At 36.9% G+C, this 18,888-nt stretch overlaps 1 protein-coding gene across 1 annotated transcript in view; it reads left to right on the top strand.

Moving 5' to 3' along the window:
* The window catches only part of LOC109822476 (probable potassium transporter 17), a 23,763-nt gene continuing 6,786 nt past the window's right edge, over positions 1,912-18,888 (top strand). The window contains exons 1-5 of the mRNA XM_020388675.1: positions 1,912-1,965; positions 2,906-3,128; positions 17,729-17,968; positions 18,272-18,322; positions 18,397-18,657. Of these exons, the coding sequence (XP_020244264.1) occupies positions 1,915-1,965; positions 2,906-3,128; positions 17,729-17,968; positions 18,272-18,322; positions 18,397-18,657 (826 nt within the window). The 5' untranslated portion in view covers positions 1,912-1,914. The remainder of the gene's footprint in view (positions 1,966-2,905; positions 3,129-17,728; positions 17,969-18,271; positions 18,323-18,396; positions 18,658-18,888) is intronic.

Raw genomic sequence — 18,888 nt, 5'->3', positions numbered from 1 at the left:
TTTAACTAAAGGGTGGGTTTAAATGGTTTATTTGACGGGTGGGTATGGGTGAGCAATTGATTTTGGGTTCATTTTGCCATCTCTACCCAAAGCAAAGACAGCGTGAGTTTCCCTTTGTTAATAGCACGAGAAGCTCGTGGAGTTAGGTGAGCTAAAAAGGCCAGCAGCTCAGCATAGACCAGATGATAGGTTTTTTGGAAGGACAATGGAATAAGTTATGTTAAGTCCAAGACGAATTGATATCTTCAACCTCGGGCTTTCTAAGGGCATGTTTGTTTGCACGAAAGTAAGTGTGAAGTAGCTGAAGTAAAAGAAATAGAGGCTACTTCCAAGCAAAAAAATGTGTTTGGTTCTCTGAAAAACTTACTTCTAATACTTCCCTAAATGATTATGTGGCGCCTACGTGTCATCCTTACTTCCAAATTTTTTTTTTTCAATCCTCAATACTCAGAAGTAGCTCGGAAGTAGTTGAAATGCATATTAATTATGACATAAATAAAATTTTTTATTAATATTTCCTTTATTAGTTACTTCTAACAACTTTTGCTTGATAAAATTACTTCCTAATAATATTTTCAAATGTTATCCAAACAAAAAAAGTAAATGAAGAGGAAGAAGTTCTAATTCCATTACTTCTAAAAATATATGAAACAAACAAAAAAAATGCTATTTCCACTACTTCCTACTTCATAGCTTTGAAAGTTACTTCTATAACATACTTCTTGCTTCTAATACTTCCATTATCCAAACGGGCCCTAAGACGTGAAAGACTAGGAAGCAGTCCTTTTTGTTGATGGTCATGACGCATGTGCTACGGTTCCTATCATTACCTTGCGCGTGTGAGCGGATGATTCTTAGCCTTTAATGGGGAGGGGAAATGACGGTTTGACCCTTCTATTCAACCCATAGTAAGTTGGAAATCACCAGCTCACGAGGAGCTTTTTATTTTTCTTTTAGAATTTTTTTGGTATTAGTCATCCAAATTTTTAATGTTGAAACTAAGGGCCCATTTGGTTGGGCAATTTTAATATGGAAAACCATTATAGATCTTCCAAAAGTATCCAAAAAGCTAATACTTTTGGCAGCTTTATAGCAAAATCACCTCTTTAAGAGGCGATTTTGCTGTAAAGCTGCCAAAAGTGTCAGCTCTACAATGGCTTTCCCCCTTCATTTCACCCAACCAAACGGACCCTAATTTCCAAATCTTCGTATTTTGAGGTTAGCACATGAGGTTTGTCTGAAACTAATCCTAACACATTTATATATGATTTTGTTACTCTATTCTCCTCTCTCCTACCCTTATGAGGTAAAAATGAAAGGCTATCAATCTTGATAATATTTCAACTTATTTTTATCTACAGAGACACAAAAATATTAGTCTTCAATGCATTTAGCTATATGAATGTAGTAGATAAGTTTATTCCAAATCCTGTCCTATTCTCAACATATTTCAACAGTATTTTTAGGATCCTGCTTTTAAGTTTAAAGTAGTAGATAAGTTTATTTTTCCAAATCCCACCCTTTTCTCTTTATAGAAATGTTAGGGGTACATCCCAAGTCACACCTCCAACCACACCTCTCCCTCTCATTCGCTACAGTACTCCGGGCCCCACATGAGTTTTTTAAATTTAATACTGTAGCGAATGAGAGGGGAGGTGTGGTTGGAGGTGTGATTTGGGGTGTGCCCCTAACACCACTCTTCTCTTTAATAATGAAATTTCATGGGTTTTCCTGAAAAATAACATTCTTTTTTAAAGAAAATATTTATGGCATTTATAGTAGGGCCAACATGTGGGACCGATCAAGGGACCTGGCTTCCGTTTTTGAGAAATAGCAACCTTTGACTTCGCGCCGCTCGCCTTATAAATAACTCTTGGCCCTTTTAATCGCTCTCTCTCTCTTAAAATTTTTTTTATGGATATTGAAGAAGGAAACTCAAATCTCCACATTGCAGAGGAAAAAGTTGTGAGTAATTAAATTGAGCCCTCGCATTATCAATTGATTATTTCCAGATTTTTTTCTGATAATATTTCATCTGACATTTTCGAATTTTATGATTATTTTTGTGATGTGGAAAATTGACGTTTATCCAAATTTTCTTGATTTATTTATGGGTTTTCTAAATTTCCCATAGATATACTTTGATTTTACTGAAATTGATTTTGTTAGAAGAAACTTTTTTTTAGGACATTCTACGCCGACGAGATGACAAATGACCAAGCTACATCTCAATTAATCTTTTTATGTCGATTTTTGACTTGGGTATTTTGAGTTGGGTAAATTGCAGATAACCCTTTCATTATACAGTAGCACTTTCAATCCTCAACTATTTTATTAGCATCTAACACCTGAATGTAAATTTTCACATTTTTAGAAGAATAATTAAATTGCAGATTACCCCTCCTCCTCGTGATTTTAGGATCCTAAGCGCTAATAAAATAGTTTTGAGTGTGATAAGTGTTATTAAAGGCATGGATGAGGGGATTATCTGCAATTTACCCATTTTGGGTTTTATCCATCTTTTGATAAATTGTTTATGGGTTTCCTAACTTGTAGATTGTGTTACTGAAATAATTCAGTAGGGTTTTGTGTTCTATTATAGGTTATCTCCATTGACAACCTTGCTCTTTTTTATTGTCATTAAGGTGTCATTTATTGTCCTTGTGCTTTTCTTTCAAGAACTGTTTGTCTTTATTTTTTGCAGTTGAGGTTTAGACACATTTTTTAAAAACCTTTTCTTCTCCTTCCTTTCCACAGATTTGTTTGCTTTACTATTTAATTTGGTAATCAAAGTGTATTACTCCTCCGTTGTCATCCTAATCTATTGTATCTTTTCCTTTTTCTAATATATAAATTCGGTTTGCTGTTATATTCTCATCATTATTCTTTGTATATACATTGACAGAGGAGTAGCAGATGGAGGGATATTATTCTTGCTTACAAGACTCTTGGAGTTGTGTTTGGTGGTTTAGTGACCTCACCTCTCTATGTTTACCCCTCAATGAACTTGAAGGCACCAAATGAAGAGGACTATTTAGGAATTTATAGCATCATATTTTGGACTCTGACACTAATTGGAGTTCTCAAATATGTCTGCATTGCTCTTAATGCCGATGATCATGGAGAGGGTACGTAGTCTACTTGCCTTCTTGATGCTGAAATCATTTTCAACTTGTCACTTTAATTGGTTTAGTTGGCATATTTGACTGCCAGTCTTCTAGCAGTTTAGAATTAATCCCTCTTTCTGTATAGCATGTGCTTGTTTCTTTCCTTTTCTTCTCCCCATATATCTAATAATTTGAGTGGTTCATAAAACTTCTAAAGGTGTAGTCTGTTTGGTACTAAGGACATTTTTAGATGTAGATCACAAGATCCATCCTGTCGGATGTCAACATTTTGAAAGATTATTGTGATACAGAGTCAATTGCCTTCTGGCATGTCATGTTTAAAAATGTGGATGATGTGAGTCTTGTGTATGAGATACAGTCATTCTCAAATTTCAGTTAGAAGAGGATTCTAAACTCAATTGGTCCTAGAATGAAGCTATATAGTTTATTGATCCAAGAAGAAATTAGTGGTTCAAAAACAACAGAAGTGTAGTAGTGAGTTTCCTTTGGTGCTAGTTGAACCTTCATCAATTGCACAAAATGAGTCAGTAACAGAGGTGTGAGAAACGTGACTTTGAATTTTGTCTTCATTTACCTAACTCTTGTGATGTTTTGTCAATCTTTGCAGTGTGAGAAACGTGACTTTGAATTTTGTCTTCATTTACCTAACTCTTGTGATGTTTTGTCAATCTTTGCAACGCCAGATCACTTCCTCACCAACCCCTCTTCATTTACCTAACTCTTGTGATGTTTTGTCAATCTTTGCAACGCCAGATCACTTCCTCACCAACCCCTATGTATATTTTATTATTTTTTATGGCTATATAAGGGGGATGAGGGTTTAATGCATCAGTCGGAGAGAAACAAAATATTTAGAGAAAAGAAGAGAGAAAAGAGAGTGAGATAGAAAGAATTTGTCTCTTTCTTTGTGTGAGTCTCTGGCAAGAGAGTGATCTCCTCTTTGTAATATTCTCGTTGGTGATTAGTGAAATTCTCTGCTGTTCTCGCCCGTGGACGTAGGTCATACTGATCGAACCACGTTAAATCTTGTGTGTTGTTTTTTATTTGTCCACTCTTGTATAGACATCTTTATGTCTGTGAAGCCCCTCCGCTGTAACAAACTGGTATCAGAGCCTGCTTAGAGTACGTGTATCTGCTTATCGTATGCTCTGTGGCTGCCACCAAAAGTGGATGCCACTAAAAGTTGATCCTCCACATCAGAAAATAAGTTAGATTATCATTTACTCTTTAAAGGCACTGGGTACTATTCACGTGTACGGTGCTATTCGAAAGTACTGTCACTATTCATACGTACGCTCACTATTCATACATACGGTTACTGTTCACAAATACGGTACTGTTCATAAATACAGTTACTGTTCCGGTTGGCTTCAAGATGTCTTCTGCGAAATACAAAGTGGAGAAATTCGATGGGAGAAACAGCTTCAGTTTATGGAGAGTTAAAATGAGGGCTCTCCTAGTACAACAATGACTATTCAAAGTCTTGTCCGGAAAGGATAAATTGTCGGAATCTATGCCCGATGATGAGAAAGAAGAGCTGAAGATGAAGGCGCATAGTGCCATACAGCTCTGTTTGGCCGATGAGGTCCTGCGGGAGGTTGCAAATGAAGATACCGCCGCCGGCTTGTGGCTCAAGTTGGAGAGCTTGTACATGACGAAATCTCTGACGAACAAGCTTTACTTGAAGCAACGCCTCTTCACCCTTCGCATGAAGGAAGGTATGCGAATTAAAGACCACTTAGATGAACTTAACACTATTCTTATGGATTTAAAGAATATTGATGTTAAAATTGACGAAGAAGATCAAGCACTCATCTTGTTATGTTCATTACCTCATTCTTATGAAAATTTTGTCAATAACATGTTATACGGTAGAGATACATTTTCTTTGGAGGATGTCAAATCAGCCTTACATTCAAAAGAGTTAAGGCAGAAAGTATCTGTCGTAGGAGGAGAGGATCAAGCTGAAGGCTTGTTCGCTCGTGGTCGTCCTGAAAAGGGTGTTGGTGGTAGAGGCAAATCTAGAAACATGACTAGATCAAAGTCCAGGCCAAGAAAAAATGTTGAATGTTATTACTGTCACAAATATGGGCATATAAAACCTAATTATCCAGCGTTCAAAGCAAAGGACAATTCACAGTCGAAGTCTGGGGATGTAAAACCTTCAGTTGCCACTGTAACTGAAGAGTCTTCTAGTTCACATGATGTTCTTTCAGTTAGTGTTAATACTCATTCACAAGATGAGTGGGTTCTTGATTCGGGTTGTTCCTACCATATGTGTCCGTATAGTAATTGGTTTGTCACATATCAGTCTATCGATGGTGGGAATGTCTTGTTGGGAAATAACATGCCTTGCAAGACTGTCGGTATTGGATCAATTAAGATTAGAACCCATGATGGTATTGTTAGAACATTGAGCAATGTCCGTCATATTCCAGAGTTAAAAAAGAACCTCATTTCTTTAGGCACCCTTGACTCAAATGGTTTTAAGTTTTCGGATGAAGGTGGAGTTTTGAGAGTAAGTAAAGGCTCTCTTATTGTGATGAAAGAAAAGAAGGTAAATACCCTCTATATCCTTGAAGGCAGTACAGTGACAGGTGCTGCAGCAGTGTCATCCTCAGAGGATTCAGATTCAGACACTACACATTTGTGGCATATGCGGTTAGGGCATATGAGTGAGAGAGGACTGGATTGTGGTCAGAAAACCAGCAAATTAGACTTTTGTGAACATTGTGTTTTCGGTAAACACCATAGAGTATCCTTTAGTACCGGTGTCCATAGAACCAATGGTACTTTAGATTATATCCATTCAGATGTTTGGGGTCCCTCTCAGGTTCCATCGAAAGGTGGAGCTCGTTTTCTGCTAACATTGATTGATGATTATTCCAGAAAAATTTGAGTGTATCCTTTAAAGCATAAGAGTGATGTGTTTGCAACCTTCAAGCAATGGAAGGTTATGATTGAGAAGCAAACAGGAAAGAAAGTGAAGCGCCTCAGAACCGACAATGGGATGGAGTTTTATTCCATGGAGTTTGACCAGTTCTGCAAGAATGAAGGTATTGTGCGTTATCGTACAGTTCGACATACACCACAGCAAAATAGAGTTGCAGAAAGGATGAACAGAACACTTTTAGAGAGAGCTCGGTGCATGCTCTCTAATGCCGGTTTGTCAAAAGACTTTTGGGCCTAGGCAGTCAATACAGCTTGCTATTTGATAAACAGATCTCCTTCTACAACAATTGATTTAAGACTCCAGAAGAGGTATGGTCTGGTGCTCCTGCTAATTACTCTTATTTAAGAGTATTTGGTTGCTCTGCTTATTTTCATGTTAATGATGGTAAGCTTGAACCTAGAGCAAAGAAAGCTATCTTTCTAGGATATGCTACTGGGGTGAAGGGATATAGATTGTGGTGTTCTGATCCCAAGTCACCTAAGTTTATTATTAGTAGGGATGTTACTTTTGATGAAAAATCCATGCTTCACCCGAGAAAGGAGTTTGTTATTGACACTACAGGTACTGAAAAGGAGTCTAGCAAGCAGGTGGAGCTAGAGAGCTCAACTTTAAAGAGAGTGCTTGAGGGCGCTCATGTTGAACCAGTTGTTACTGAGAAAGGTTCAACTTCAGATGCTGATACACCGCAAGAGCAACAGTATAATATTGCCACCGGGAGAACAAAACGACAGATCCGACCGCCTCAACGCTACACAGACATGCTTGCTTATGCTTTGAGTGTAGCAGAATCGATTGAGGTTCCAGAGCCTTCTACATACAAGGAGGCTATTAGTGGAAATGAGGCTGCAAATTGGACTGTTGCGATGACTGAAGAGATGGAGTCTCTTCACAAGAATCAGACATGGAAGTTAGTGAAGCCACCCAGGGGACAGAAGATCGTTGGCTGTAAATGGGTATTCAAGAAGAAAGAAGGAGCTCCGGATACAGATTCTGTAAGGTACAAGGCACGCTTGGTAGCTAAAGGCTACAGTCAGACCGAAGGTGTGGACTTCAATGAAGTATTCTCTCTAGTTGTAAAACACACCTCAATCCGCGTGTTGCTTGCCGTGGTTGCTCATTTTAATTTGGAGCTTGAGCAACTTGATGTGAAGACAGCTTTTCTACATGGTGAGCTTGAGGAGCAGATCTTTATGCATAAACCAGAGGGTTTCATTGTTGAAGGTAAAGAAGATCATGTGTGCAGGTTGAAGAAATCTCTTTATGGGTTGAAGCAGTCTCCGAAGCAGTGGTATTTGAGATTTGATACTTTCATGTTTGAGCATGGTTACTCTAGGAGTAAATATGATAGTTGTGTTTATCATAAAAAGCTCAATGATGGTTCTTTTGTATATTTGCTTTTGTATGTTGATGACATGTTGATTGCAGCTAAAGATATGTCAGAAATCAACGAGTTGAAATCTCAACTCAAACATGAGTTTGAGATGAAGGACTTGGGAGCAGCAAAGAAGATTTTAGGGATGGAGATCCACAGGAACAGGCGAGAAGGAAGTTTATTCTTATCTCAGGAGAAATACATTAAGAAGGTGTTGGAGAGATTTGGCATGCTTGATGCCAAGCTTGTGAAGACTCCGCTTGCCGCTCATTTTCGTCTTTCAGCAGATTTGTCACCTCAGACTGAGGAGGAGGAGCAGTACATGTCTCATGTTCCTTATGCGAGTGCAGTTGGAAGCATTATGTATGCGATGGTTTGCACCCGTCCAGATATTTCACATGCAGTCAGTGTTGTAAGTCGGTACATGGATAAGCCTGGAAAGGCCCATTGGCAGGCTGTGAAATGGATACTTAGATATTTGAGAGGATCTGCTAATGTTGGTTTGTATTTTGGCAGGAACACAGACTCAGATTGCAGAATACTTGGCTATTCTGATTCAGATTATCCGGACGATTTGGATAAGAGACGATCTCTGACAGGTTATATATTCACTCTTTCAGGTAGTGTCATTAGTTGGAAGGCGACTCTACGGTCGACATTTGCTTTGTCTACCACAGAGGCAGAGTACATGGCAGTGACAGAAGCAGTGAAAGAAGCCATTTGGTTGAGAGGTTTGGTTGAAGATCTCGGCTTACACCAAGGTGTTACTACGGTATTTTGCGACAGCCAGAGTGCTATACATTTGACGAAGCATCAGATGTATCATGAAAGAACCAAACATATAGATATCAGATATTATTTCATCAGAGAAATTAAAGTCATCAGGATTGAGAAGATTGGTACTGCAGATAATCCAGCAGATATGATGACGAAGCCCATACCTTCGCGCAAGTTCGAGCATTGTCTCGAACTGCTTGGAGTTCAACAAAGTGGAGATTAAGCCCGTAAGGGGCTTCTGGTGAGACAGCAAGAGTAAAAAGATCTTCATTTTCAAAGTCAAGGTGGAGATTTGTGAGAAACGTGACTTTGAATTTTTTCTTCATTTACCTAACTCTTGTGTTGTTTTGTCAATCTTTGCAACGCCAGATCACTTCCTCACCAACCCCTTTGTATATTTTATTATTTTTTATGGCTATATAAGGGGGATGAGGGGAGAGGGTTTAATGCATCAGTCGGAGAGATACAAAATATTTAGAGAAAAGAAGAGAGAAAAGAGAGTGAGATAGAAAGAATTTGTCTCTTTCTTTGTGTGAGTCTCTGGCAAGAGAGTGATCTCCTCTTTGTAATATTCTCGTTGGTGATTAGTGAAATTCTCTGCTGTTCTCGCTCGTGGACGTAGGTCATACTGACCGAACCACGTTAAATCGTGTGTTGTTTTCTATTTGTCCACTCTTGTATAGACATCTTTGTGTCTGTGAAGCCCCTCCGCTGCAACAAGAGGGACCTTATGGAGCTACAATAGAAATGGATGCTGTGTTTATGCAAACAAATGTGTCTTTAAGATGAATGCTATATTTATGTATTATGTGCATATATGCATGCATGTACTGAGTAAACTTTTATAGTAGAAGTTAGTCAAAAAGCTTATAGCTTTTAACTAGGCAAACGGGTTTTGTCCTTTGCGCTATGGCATTTAGGATTATCTAATATTGATTTCATCCTGTTTTCCTCATTCCCAATATTGATTGATGACTATTTTGACAGATGTCTGTTGAACAAGGTCTCGCAATTCGTTCTTTTTTATGTGTAGTCAGTAGGGGTGTTATCGGAGCGGATACGGTTCGGATATGATACTTACCATATCCATATCCGCTTCTTATAAACGGATACGGATCACTCTCGGTAAGAAAAAATACTAACCATATCCGCACTTATCGGAAACGGAAACGGATCGGATATTTGAGAATCGGATCGGATATGATCACGGATATAAACGGATATTCACGTATAATTAGAATTACAACCAATCTAATTAGACATAACTAGAAATACCAACCATATTCACGTATAATTAGAATTCACATATAATTAGAATTACTAAAATTGAGCACAAATCTATTAGACATAATCTTCATCCAAAACCTTGAGTAGCACAACCAATGGTACAAACATTTCACAACACGACCATGGACCATGACACAACATTTCACAAGAGGACTAAAGTTCAGACAATCACGACACAATAAGTTCATACAAACAAACTAAAACAATAGTTCAAACAACTTCTCTGCTGCGTCCTTGTAGACCCATCGATTCGACCTTATGCATGCGAGATCCGACGGCCTGAGGGCAAGATCCGACGAAGCGGGCGAGATCCGACGGCCTGAGGGCAAGATCCGACGGCCTAAGGGTGAGGGTGACGGCCTGAGGGCAAGAATCAGCACTCAGCAGCAAAAAAATCCAATTTTTACCACTTAAAAGAGATTTACTAAGAAAATTATTGAGTGGGTATTAACTAAAACAAAAAACCCACTAGAAATTTGAAGGAAAGGGGCACGAAAATGGCAAATGGCGGTGAGATCGCCGGAAATTTGACCAACCTTCGCTGATCTTCGCTGGCGAGTGGCGACTGTGAGATCGCTAGAAATAAGAGGAGGCGGCCTGATCTCTGGCGAATTGCTGTCGAATCGCTGTCGAACGGCTGGTCGCTGTCGAACGCCTGATCGCTGTCAAACGCCTGATCGCTGTCGAACGCCTGATCGCTGGCAAACGGGAGACTGGAGTGGAGACTGAGAGTGGAGAGTCGGCCTAGGGTTGGAGTGGAGACTGAGAGTGGAGACTGGAGAGAGAGAGAGAGAGAGAGAGAGAGAGAGAGAGAGAGAGAGAGAGAGAGAGAGAGAGAGAGAGGAACGGCTGGAGAGTGGAGGCGGCCTGATCGCTGGCGAATCGCTGGCGAACGGCTGGAGAGTGGAGACGAGGGGGAGAGAGAGAGAGAGAGAGAGAGAGAGAGAGAGTCGGCCTAGCCTAGGGCTGGAGTGGAGACTGAGTGGAGGCGGCCTGATGAATTTGAGAATCGACCTAGGGTTTTTTTGTTTTTAAGTTTCGGTTTTGGGTTAGCGGGTTTATAACTATGAATTTGAGATCCGATTACCCGAATCACTATTATATTGCGGATATCCGTATCCGCAACCCTTATATCCGTTACCGAATCCGTATCCGAAAAAAAAATCCGAAACCATATCCGTATCCGTATCCGCTCGGTTTTAAAATTAGCCTACCATATCCGTATCCTATCGGATACGGATGCGGATCGGTTCGGATATATCCGAACCGTTTGGCACCCCTAGTAGTCAGGTTACTTCTGATATAGGTTGTTTTTTGTTTTTCGCAGAATCATAGCTTGATCAATATTGAATAATTAGGCTAAGATTCAGAGTGTTCTGGGTTACTTCAAGCTCTCATCTGTAGTCTGGAGCACAATTTCAGATTGAATCTAGTCTTGTTTATTCCCAAGCTGACTCCAAGTTGGTTGTTAACAGCTTGTTTTGATTTTGAAACCTAACTTCAAATACCTCTTATGAGTTTTAAAATAATCATGCTATGATTATAGAATTCTTGTTTAGTAGTCCTAAGGTTGTAACCTGTTTAAATTAGAAATATAAGAAAGCATAGGCCACATTTGTTTTTTATCCCCGGACTAGAGGGTATTATATTCTCCGGACTATAATACTTGGACTACATTATCGTGGAACTATCTTAGTCCAATCTAATGTTTGTTTTGGCACAGATTAACATTCAGACTAACCTAAAATAGTATACATTGGTGTTTTCTTTTTAAGGGGATTATGATCGTTCGGTCTATATCATAACTAGAATGACCTTTTTAACCTCAAATCAACTAATATCATATTAATGTATTTGTTTTGGAAAATATTTAAATTTTAGGTGAAACCTTATCTAGAAAGTCAAAATACACTTCAATAATTTAAAAAATTATTACAATATATATTTCCTTACTAGTATTTAGCATGAAACAATAAAAAAATATTGTCCATTAGATTGTTGTTACTAGCATTGTTGATATCATATATTATTTAAAAATAATTTCTAGCACTTCTGAACTTGGATTGGAGGGGGGAGACATATTTTTTCAGAAAAGAGTGGAAGACAAATTATCGATTGATCATAATTCAGATGAAAACAATCAAAAAGAAAAGAATCATAGTACTCTTTGGTAGAAAGAACTTATTTTTTATCAAGCTAAATAGTGGTTAGGAAAGTGGTAAGAAAAAAAAGAGAAATTGACAAAGACAATTGTCTAAATCCTAGGAGCACACAAAATTGATGCAAATATTCCTAAATCTGCATTTTATAAATCATAAGAATAAATATCAAAGAAACCTAGATAAAAATAGGAAACTCATGATGATATAAAACTAAAATATGTAACTAATTACGAAATTATGAAAGGAAGTACCAAATAACACTTGAACATAAACAACATCCTCTACTAAATAAAAGACATACGAATAGTACTAAACCATATACCAATTACTCAACTAATGTCCAACTATTAAATGAAGAGTATGAAATTCAAATTCCCCCCAAAAACATCATCCTCACATTTTCCTCATTGTTTTCATCGGGAAAACTAAAGAAGAGGTCTACAAGGGCAGGAGTGCTGACTGTTTGCTTTGCAGCATTGACCTTTTGTTGAGGCATGAACATCGAGAACTTCATAATGTTACCAAAAACTTTTAGGCACATCTAAGACAAGTCTTAATCATACCCTATCCTTTGGACCACCTCTCCGAGCTGTTGACTAGTGTAATTTATCAAACAGCCGATGCTCTTGTTCAATTTGTCCACACTGCCAATAAACGCATCATTTGATTTTGACCTCTTCCTCCAAGTAGGAGTTTTATTAACAGAAGCTCGGGCTGATGACGAGCCACGAGCCAATATTAGATGAAATTTGCATTTCTTCTAATCCTTCCCCTCCTGCATCATCCTCAATATCAATAAGGGGCCTAGAATCCTCTCTCTCCATCTCCTCTATTGTATCACCTAGTGCTTCAGCCCCCTCGCCAGTGGCTCGATCCTTCCCATAAATGAACTGCCCATCATCATACCACACCAACGGCTTGTTATGCCATTTCCGCAACTCTGCATCTTTCTACACAAGAATATGGATTTTAGTAATTTTCAAACAGCAGAAACATGATAAAAATATTAATGTATAATTATTTAAATTATTGCTTACCTTGCAATACTCATTCCACACATTCTCATCGTCTATAGAGATCATTTTGGCAGTATTATTCCATGATATGTCGCTAGTACTTAAAAACAGTATAAATGCAACCATACACTTTCTTCCAGTATTTGATTTTTGAATCAAGATGATGGTTTACTCTCAAGTCAGTGGTAGGCAAAAATACTAACATGCACTTTTCCAAAGCATTCATGTAGCCAAGTCTGAAAGTGTTGGTATCATGTTGTTTCCATAATGTAGTTATCAAGTGTTCGTAAGAATCAATGCATGCTTTCTCCTTAGTCAAAGTCCAAGTTCTCCTTGAATTTTTCACCCGATCTCTTGGCCTTTTACCCAAGATTTAGAAACTTTGGTTGCCGCTAATTTCCATCGCTACAACATACATGAAGTTAAAATAAACCCAACAATTAGTAAGGTTAAAGCAAATAAAATAAAACTAACAATGTCTAAATTAAAATAAGTCTACACCATATACAACTTTCAATAAATATTCATGTTATAACGTAAAACATAATATTAAAAGAATTTAAATGCTAGATTATTAGAATATTAGAATATACAAGAAGATCAACACGAAAAACTATATAAATGTTGCCATAAGAACCAAATTTTTGTTACAGTGTTTGTCAAAAGTTTCAAATTCATAAGAAATCATAGTTGTTAGAGTTATCTTTGCCAAGGAGCAAGACCGTTACTTGCCCTCCATTGATTAAACATTGTCAAAGCCATTTGGTATCTCTTATCAGTCCATTCATCAGTGGCTTCAACAGTATCAATTAAATTGTGCTCAAAATCAAGTGGTGAAGGATTATGTGTAGTAGCTGGATCGTACTCAACTTCTAAAGAATCCCCACTGACCATATCCCTACGAATGAGATTGTGCAAAAGCACCACTCTAGTGACAATCCGACACTGAATTTTGATAGGGTAAAATGAAGGATTTCTGAGTATTGCACAATAAAGTTTAAGAACTCTAAATGCTCTTTTAATGACATTCCGAGTAGATGCATGCTTCATGTTGAAGAACTCCTCAGGGCATGCATGTTGCCTCCCATCTCTCAAAGTTGTTAAGTGGTACCTTTGACCCCTATAAGGAGCAAAAAAAACTCTCCCAATTTGTGTAACCGCATCACAAAGGTAGTAACATCCTGAATCAAATTATAGACTTGTTTATGAACCAACACTGCTATAGGTTGACTTATCTCACAACTTGGCACTTTTAGCCCATTTCTTCTTGTGATGACGTCTCGAAGTACTCTACCATCTGCAATTGACCCTTCCCATCCAGACAAGATGAAAGTGAAGTACATGTCTGGTGTGCACACTCCTAGTACATTGGTGGCAATGTCACCCTTCCTACTCTTATATCTTGGATGATCTGTTTGGGGGACACTCACTCTAATATATGTACCCTCAAGAGCACCAAGATAATTCTACACATAATAAAGAAATATACATTTTCAAATATACAAAGATTTAGAGAAATATGTGTGTAAAGTAATGTGTGTATTTTACCTAAAAGCACTTCCACCTATTATCAGTGCATGCTTCGTGCTTCGATAATAGGTTTAGGTTGTTTTAAAAGTTGTCCTTGCATTCGGAGAACTCCCTTAAGCACACTATTGAAGAACTTGCTTACTGTTAACCTTGACCTCATATAACCGTGTTTGATAGTTCTATTTTTATGATGACCAGCAACTATATGAAGAAAGAATGATAGTTGTTCCTCAACAATAACATGTTTCAAGACATTTGCTCCGTGTTGACGCAACGATTGGCACAATAGATCATATGTATGCTTGTTCATTCTCAATTGTTCTCTCAATGTTAAGTCCCCAGTGTTAATTGTATCATTGAGATAGTCCACTCCCCATCCTCTCCTTGATAATCTTTCCTTTCTACTTATGGGTACCATAGGTGTTCTCTCATCATTTTCGTCTTCCTTCAACCTAATATAAGACGTGCACATATAGCGATAGGAGGATGCACAAGTGGAGCATAATTTGTTGTACAACCACGAATTTTTCAAGGTTTCTCATCTCTAAAAATATATGAAAACATATATGCGTCTATTACAATTAAATAAAAAAATTCATAAGCTAACAAAACCCAAAACCATGTAAAAACTTGAATCTATATTTTTTTCAACTAGAACAAAAAGTTAATGGTTTATAATGGTAGAATGTATAAATGGAAATAATTTGATCTAGAAGAGTGTTTATTAGATTTTTTTGGGAGATCCTGCAAATAGTGAACTATAAAAAATTATATGTTATCAAATAAGAAATGTTATTGATCTTTATTTGATGAGCAATATAGATGGTTTTTTATATATGATCTAAACCCTCTTGAAATAATAATTTATGATACATCAACAAATCAACAAAAAGTCAACCATAATGAAAAAAACTCTATATAAACCCTAGATCTAGAAGCTATACTAGTAAAAGAGATTTTCATACCATAATCGGAGGGAAGATGTAAAGACAACAAAAGCGGACTGAATCTCCACCGAATGAGAGCAACAAAAGTGAATCGGATGTGAGGAGAGCATCAATTTTCTCTTTATTTTTGTTGTTGATATAAATGTACACGCCCTGAAAAAATAGCCACGAACAATAATATTTCAGGGGAAAGAATGACGGCAGAAAAAATTGGTTGAAAGAAAAAAACAGAGATAGTGGGCTATTTTTCCAAAAATTTTCTAATCCCCACAAATGATTAATACATGGACTGTAAATGTGGGGTAGGGTGGGTTTAGTTTATAGGTTGAGTTTAGTTTAGTCTCATTCTTAGGTATTAAGTAGTCCCTCCTTAAAAATAGTCTAGGCCGAATTAAAAAAACAAACAAGGGCTAAAGAATTGGGTCCGGACTATTTTAAAATAATACCCTCACTATTTAAAAAACAAACAAGGCCATAGTGATAATTAACATTAGAAAATATAATTGAGCATTGACGTCTAACTGATCTACTTTCTATTTAAAATTGGTTGACCATGATTGTAAGCGTAACTCGTTGGACTAAGCTTAGGTTGCTTATGAATTGATTAGTGATTAATTAAGCTAACAGACAATCTTGTGAACCGCAACTTTCATCTATTCCTTTAAATTTTCATTTGAGACACTACAATTATATTGTTAAATATAAAGTCTAGAGATCTAACCTAACTAATCTGACAATGATTAAGCAAAGCTTATTACGGTACGCCTAGTGAGATAATGTGCTAAGTTTTAGAAAAGAAATATGTATCCATCATGTATATTGATGTGGTTAAAAATATGCATGATAGAGTAACAACTTGAATGAGAACAATGACTAAGTTTATTTTATTTCCTATTACCATAAGTTTACAGCAATAATCAACTTTGATCCCTTATTTTTTTGCATTACTTATAGACTAACTTACTAGACATATTAAATATGAATTCTAATGTGTATTTTATTTTCTGATGATATAGTATTAGTCGAGAGACATGTTGCATGGGTATTTCTATTTGGAGTCGTATTAGTGTCAACCCTATGTCATACCCATATCCGACACCAAACTTTCAGTGAACACTCTTTGGATATTTGCATGTGCTTTTTCGAATGTGTACTCAATCATATAATACATGTTTTCAGTTAAAACACACGTGATATACTTCTGGAACATATATTCTATATTTCACATGCAATTCTTGTAACTCCTTGGACATATGTTTGTTTCATTCAAACTCGTATCCAATTCGAAACTATGATTATAAAGTGTCTTTTCGATTCGAAGTTAAAAAAAGAGCAATTTTCTAATTTATAGATCTATATGTAATAGAAACATATAAATGATATAGGATTTTTATTTTCTAGCATGTAAAATGAAAAAATAATATTAATCTCCTATTAATTATTATTTTATATACATGCATGTGTTACTGTGTCCCCATACCCTACCTTCTTCAAATTTATCATGTATTGTACGCGCATCCGTAATCGTACCTATACCTGTATAACTTAGGTTGTGAGAGTAGGGAAGATATAGTTTCTAAGTAGAAAAGTGAAGAGAAGCTCTTGAATCTAGATTTAGAATTATTAAAACAAAAACATAATACATGAGATGTATTTTTTGTAAAACTTTGAAGATGAATGAGGGTATAGTGCATATTGATGGTTAAGAAGTACCTAAGAGTAATCACTTTTCTTTAGTTTGGGTTAATTATGTGCGTGCTTGTCTAGGTAACACAGACACCTGATTTTGGGTGCCGTGTCCGTGACTGACACGTGTCAAACACGGACTCCCCATGGACACACGTGGTTCAAAGAAAAACTTGATTTCCCCGTTACTTATACCCTAAACTAGTTTCTCTGATAATATCAAGCTCAAAACCAATTGTTTTTTAACCCAAAACTGTAACCCATTATTTAAATATTTGAAAAACACCCATCATATTTCTCGTGCAGTTAAAACTAATTTTTGTTGTTAGACTTTATTCTTGGTTTGATTTAACTAGATTCTTAATTGTTATAGATAATAAAAAGAAACATATAAAAATGTTATTTGTATTTCAATTGGTATTTCATTCAATATTTGATCATGTGTGTATAATTGTATGTGTGTGTATCCGTGTCCCTGTATCCTACATTTTACAAATTTACTGTGTCCGCATCCTCGTCCGTATCCTTGTCCATGTTCGTGTCTGTGCTACCTAGGTCCTCTTTGTTCAAATATCTTCATCATTGAAAGAACACTTCAAGCAAATATAGGGATGCATTTTTACTCAATGTTTATCATGCAAATCCTGATGCTTACAAAAACTTCAGAAAAATGATCTTGGTGTTTCTGAACGTCTCGATGATCTTGTTTTCGTGTTCGCACAAGATTATCTATTATTCCTATCCTTGATTTGCAATGTTTAATCTATCCGAAGGATTTGTTCCATTGAAGTTTATACATTGATTTTTTTTTTCCTGTTAACCAGGAGATTAAACAGACGCTGATGTGTTGTTGGAAATGGTAAACAACAGGTGGAACTTTTGCCCTATATTCTCTGCTTTGCAGGCATGTAAATATTAGCATTCTTCCGTCAAGAAACTCTGGGTTGAAAAAACATTCACATGCTAACCATTCTCTGAGCACTGAGAAACCAAGTAGACTGGGGAAGTTCATTGAGCAAAGCATCACTGCTCGGAGGTTACTCCTCTTTATTGCGATGCTAGGGATGTGCATGCTCATTGGTGATGGCATTCTCACTCCCGCAATTTCAGGTTTCCAGTTCTTTACTCTTTAACCTTTTAAGGGTTAATTGCGGATAGACCCCTATAGAATTGCTGTTTTAAGTTTCCTACACGTCCAGTTTTATTGCTGAAGATAGACCACCTAAGTAAATTATTTATTTATTTATTTATTTTTATTTTGGGACTCTGAGTCTATATGCAACAATGAAACTAGAGGGGTAATAAGTTCAAAACAGCGATACTACGGGGGTATATTCACAATCAACCCTTAATCTCTGAATGACTTGTATATCTTGTTATTATTTTATTCTTATATACTTCATGTATATCTAGTGTTATCAGCAATGGATGGACTGAGAGGACCATTCCCGTCAGTTGGTAAATGTAAGTGTCTATCATACTCCATACTCTGTCTTAAAATATAAACTTCTTTAATTATAATTATATAATTGCCTCAGCTGTAGTCGAAGCTCTATCAGCTGCTGTTCTGATTTCTTTGTTCCTGCTTCAAAAGTTTGGTACTTCACGTGTGAGCTTTCTCTTTTCACCGATCATGGTTTCTTGGACTCTCGCAACTCCAATGATAGGAGTGTATAGTTTCTTGCAGTACTATCCAGGAATATTTAGGGCCTTGTCGCCGTATTATATTATCAAGTTCTTTTTGAGGAATGGACGGGAAGGCTGGAAGCTTCTTGGTGGAACAGTTCTATGCATTACAGGTATAATCTTTGAAACTTTTACCACATGATAAGCCTTTTTCACCCTTTTTTCGTTTTCTAGGAATAACAGTGGTTATAAGCCCTCTTCATTTCATTAATAAGAACGTAATGAAACATCTCTAGCTACAAAAACAGAATGTTCTAGTTCTTGCAGAAGTTACAGAAAATTGTTTATGGGGTTAATTGTAGATAGACCCCTTGTACTATCACCAAATTGTGGATGGACAGCTT

Source organism: Asparagus officinalis, chromosome 8 (genome assembly GCF_001876935.1).
Source record: "Asparagus officinalis chromosome 8, Aspof.V1, whole genome shotgun sequence".
Lineage (NCBI taxonomy): Eukaryota > Viridiplantae > Streptophyta > Magnoliopsida > Asparagales > Asparagaceae > Asparagus > Asparagus officinalis.
This window is presented reverse-complemented; position numbering and strand designations above follow the sequence as displayed.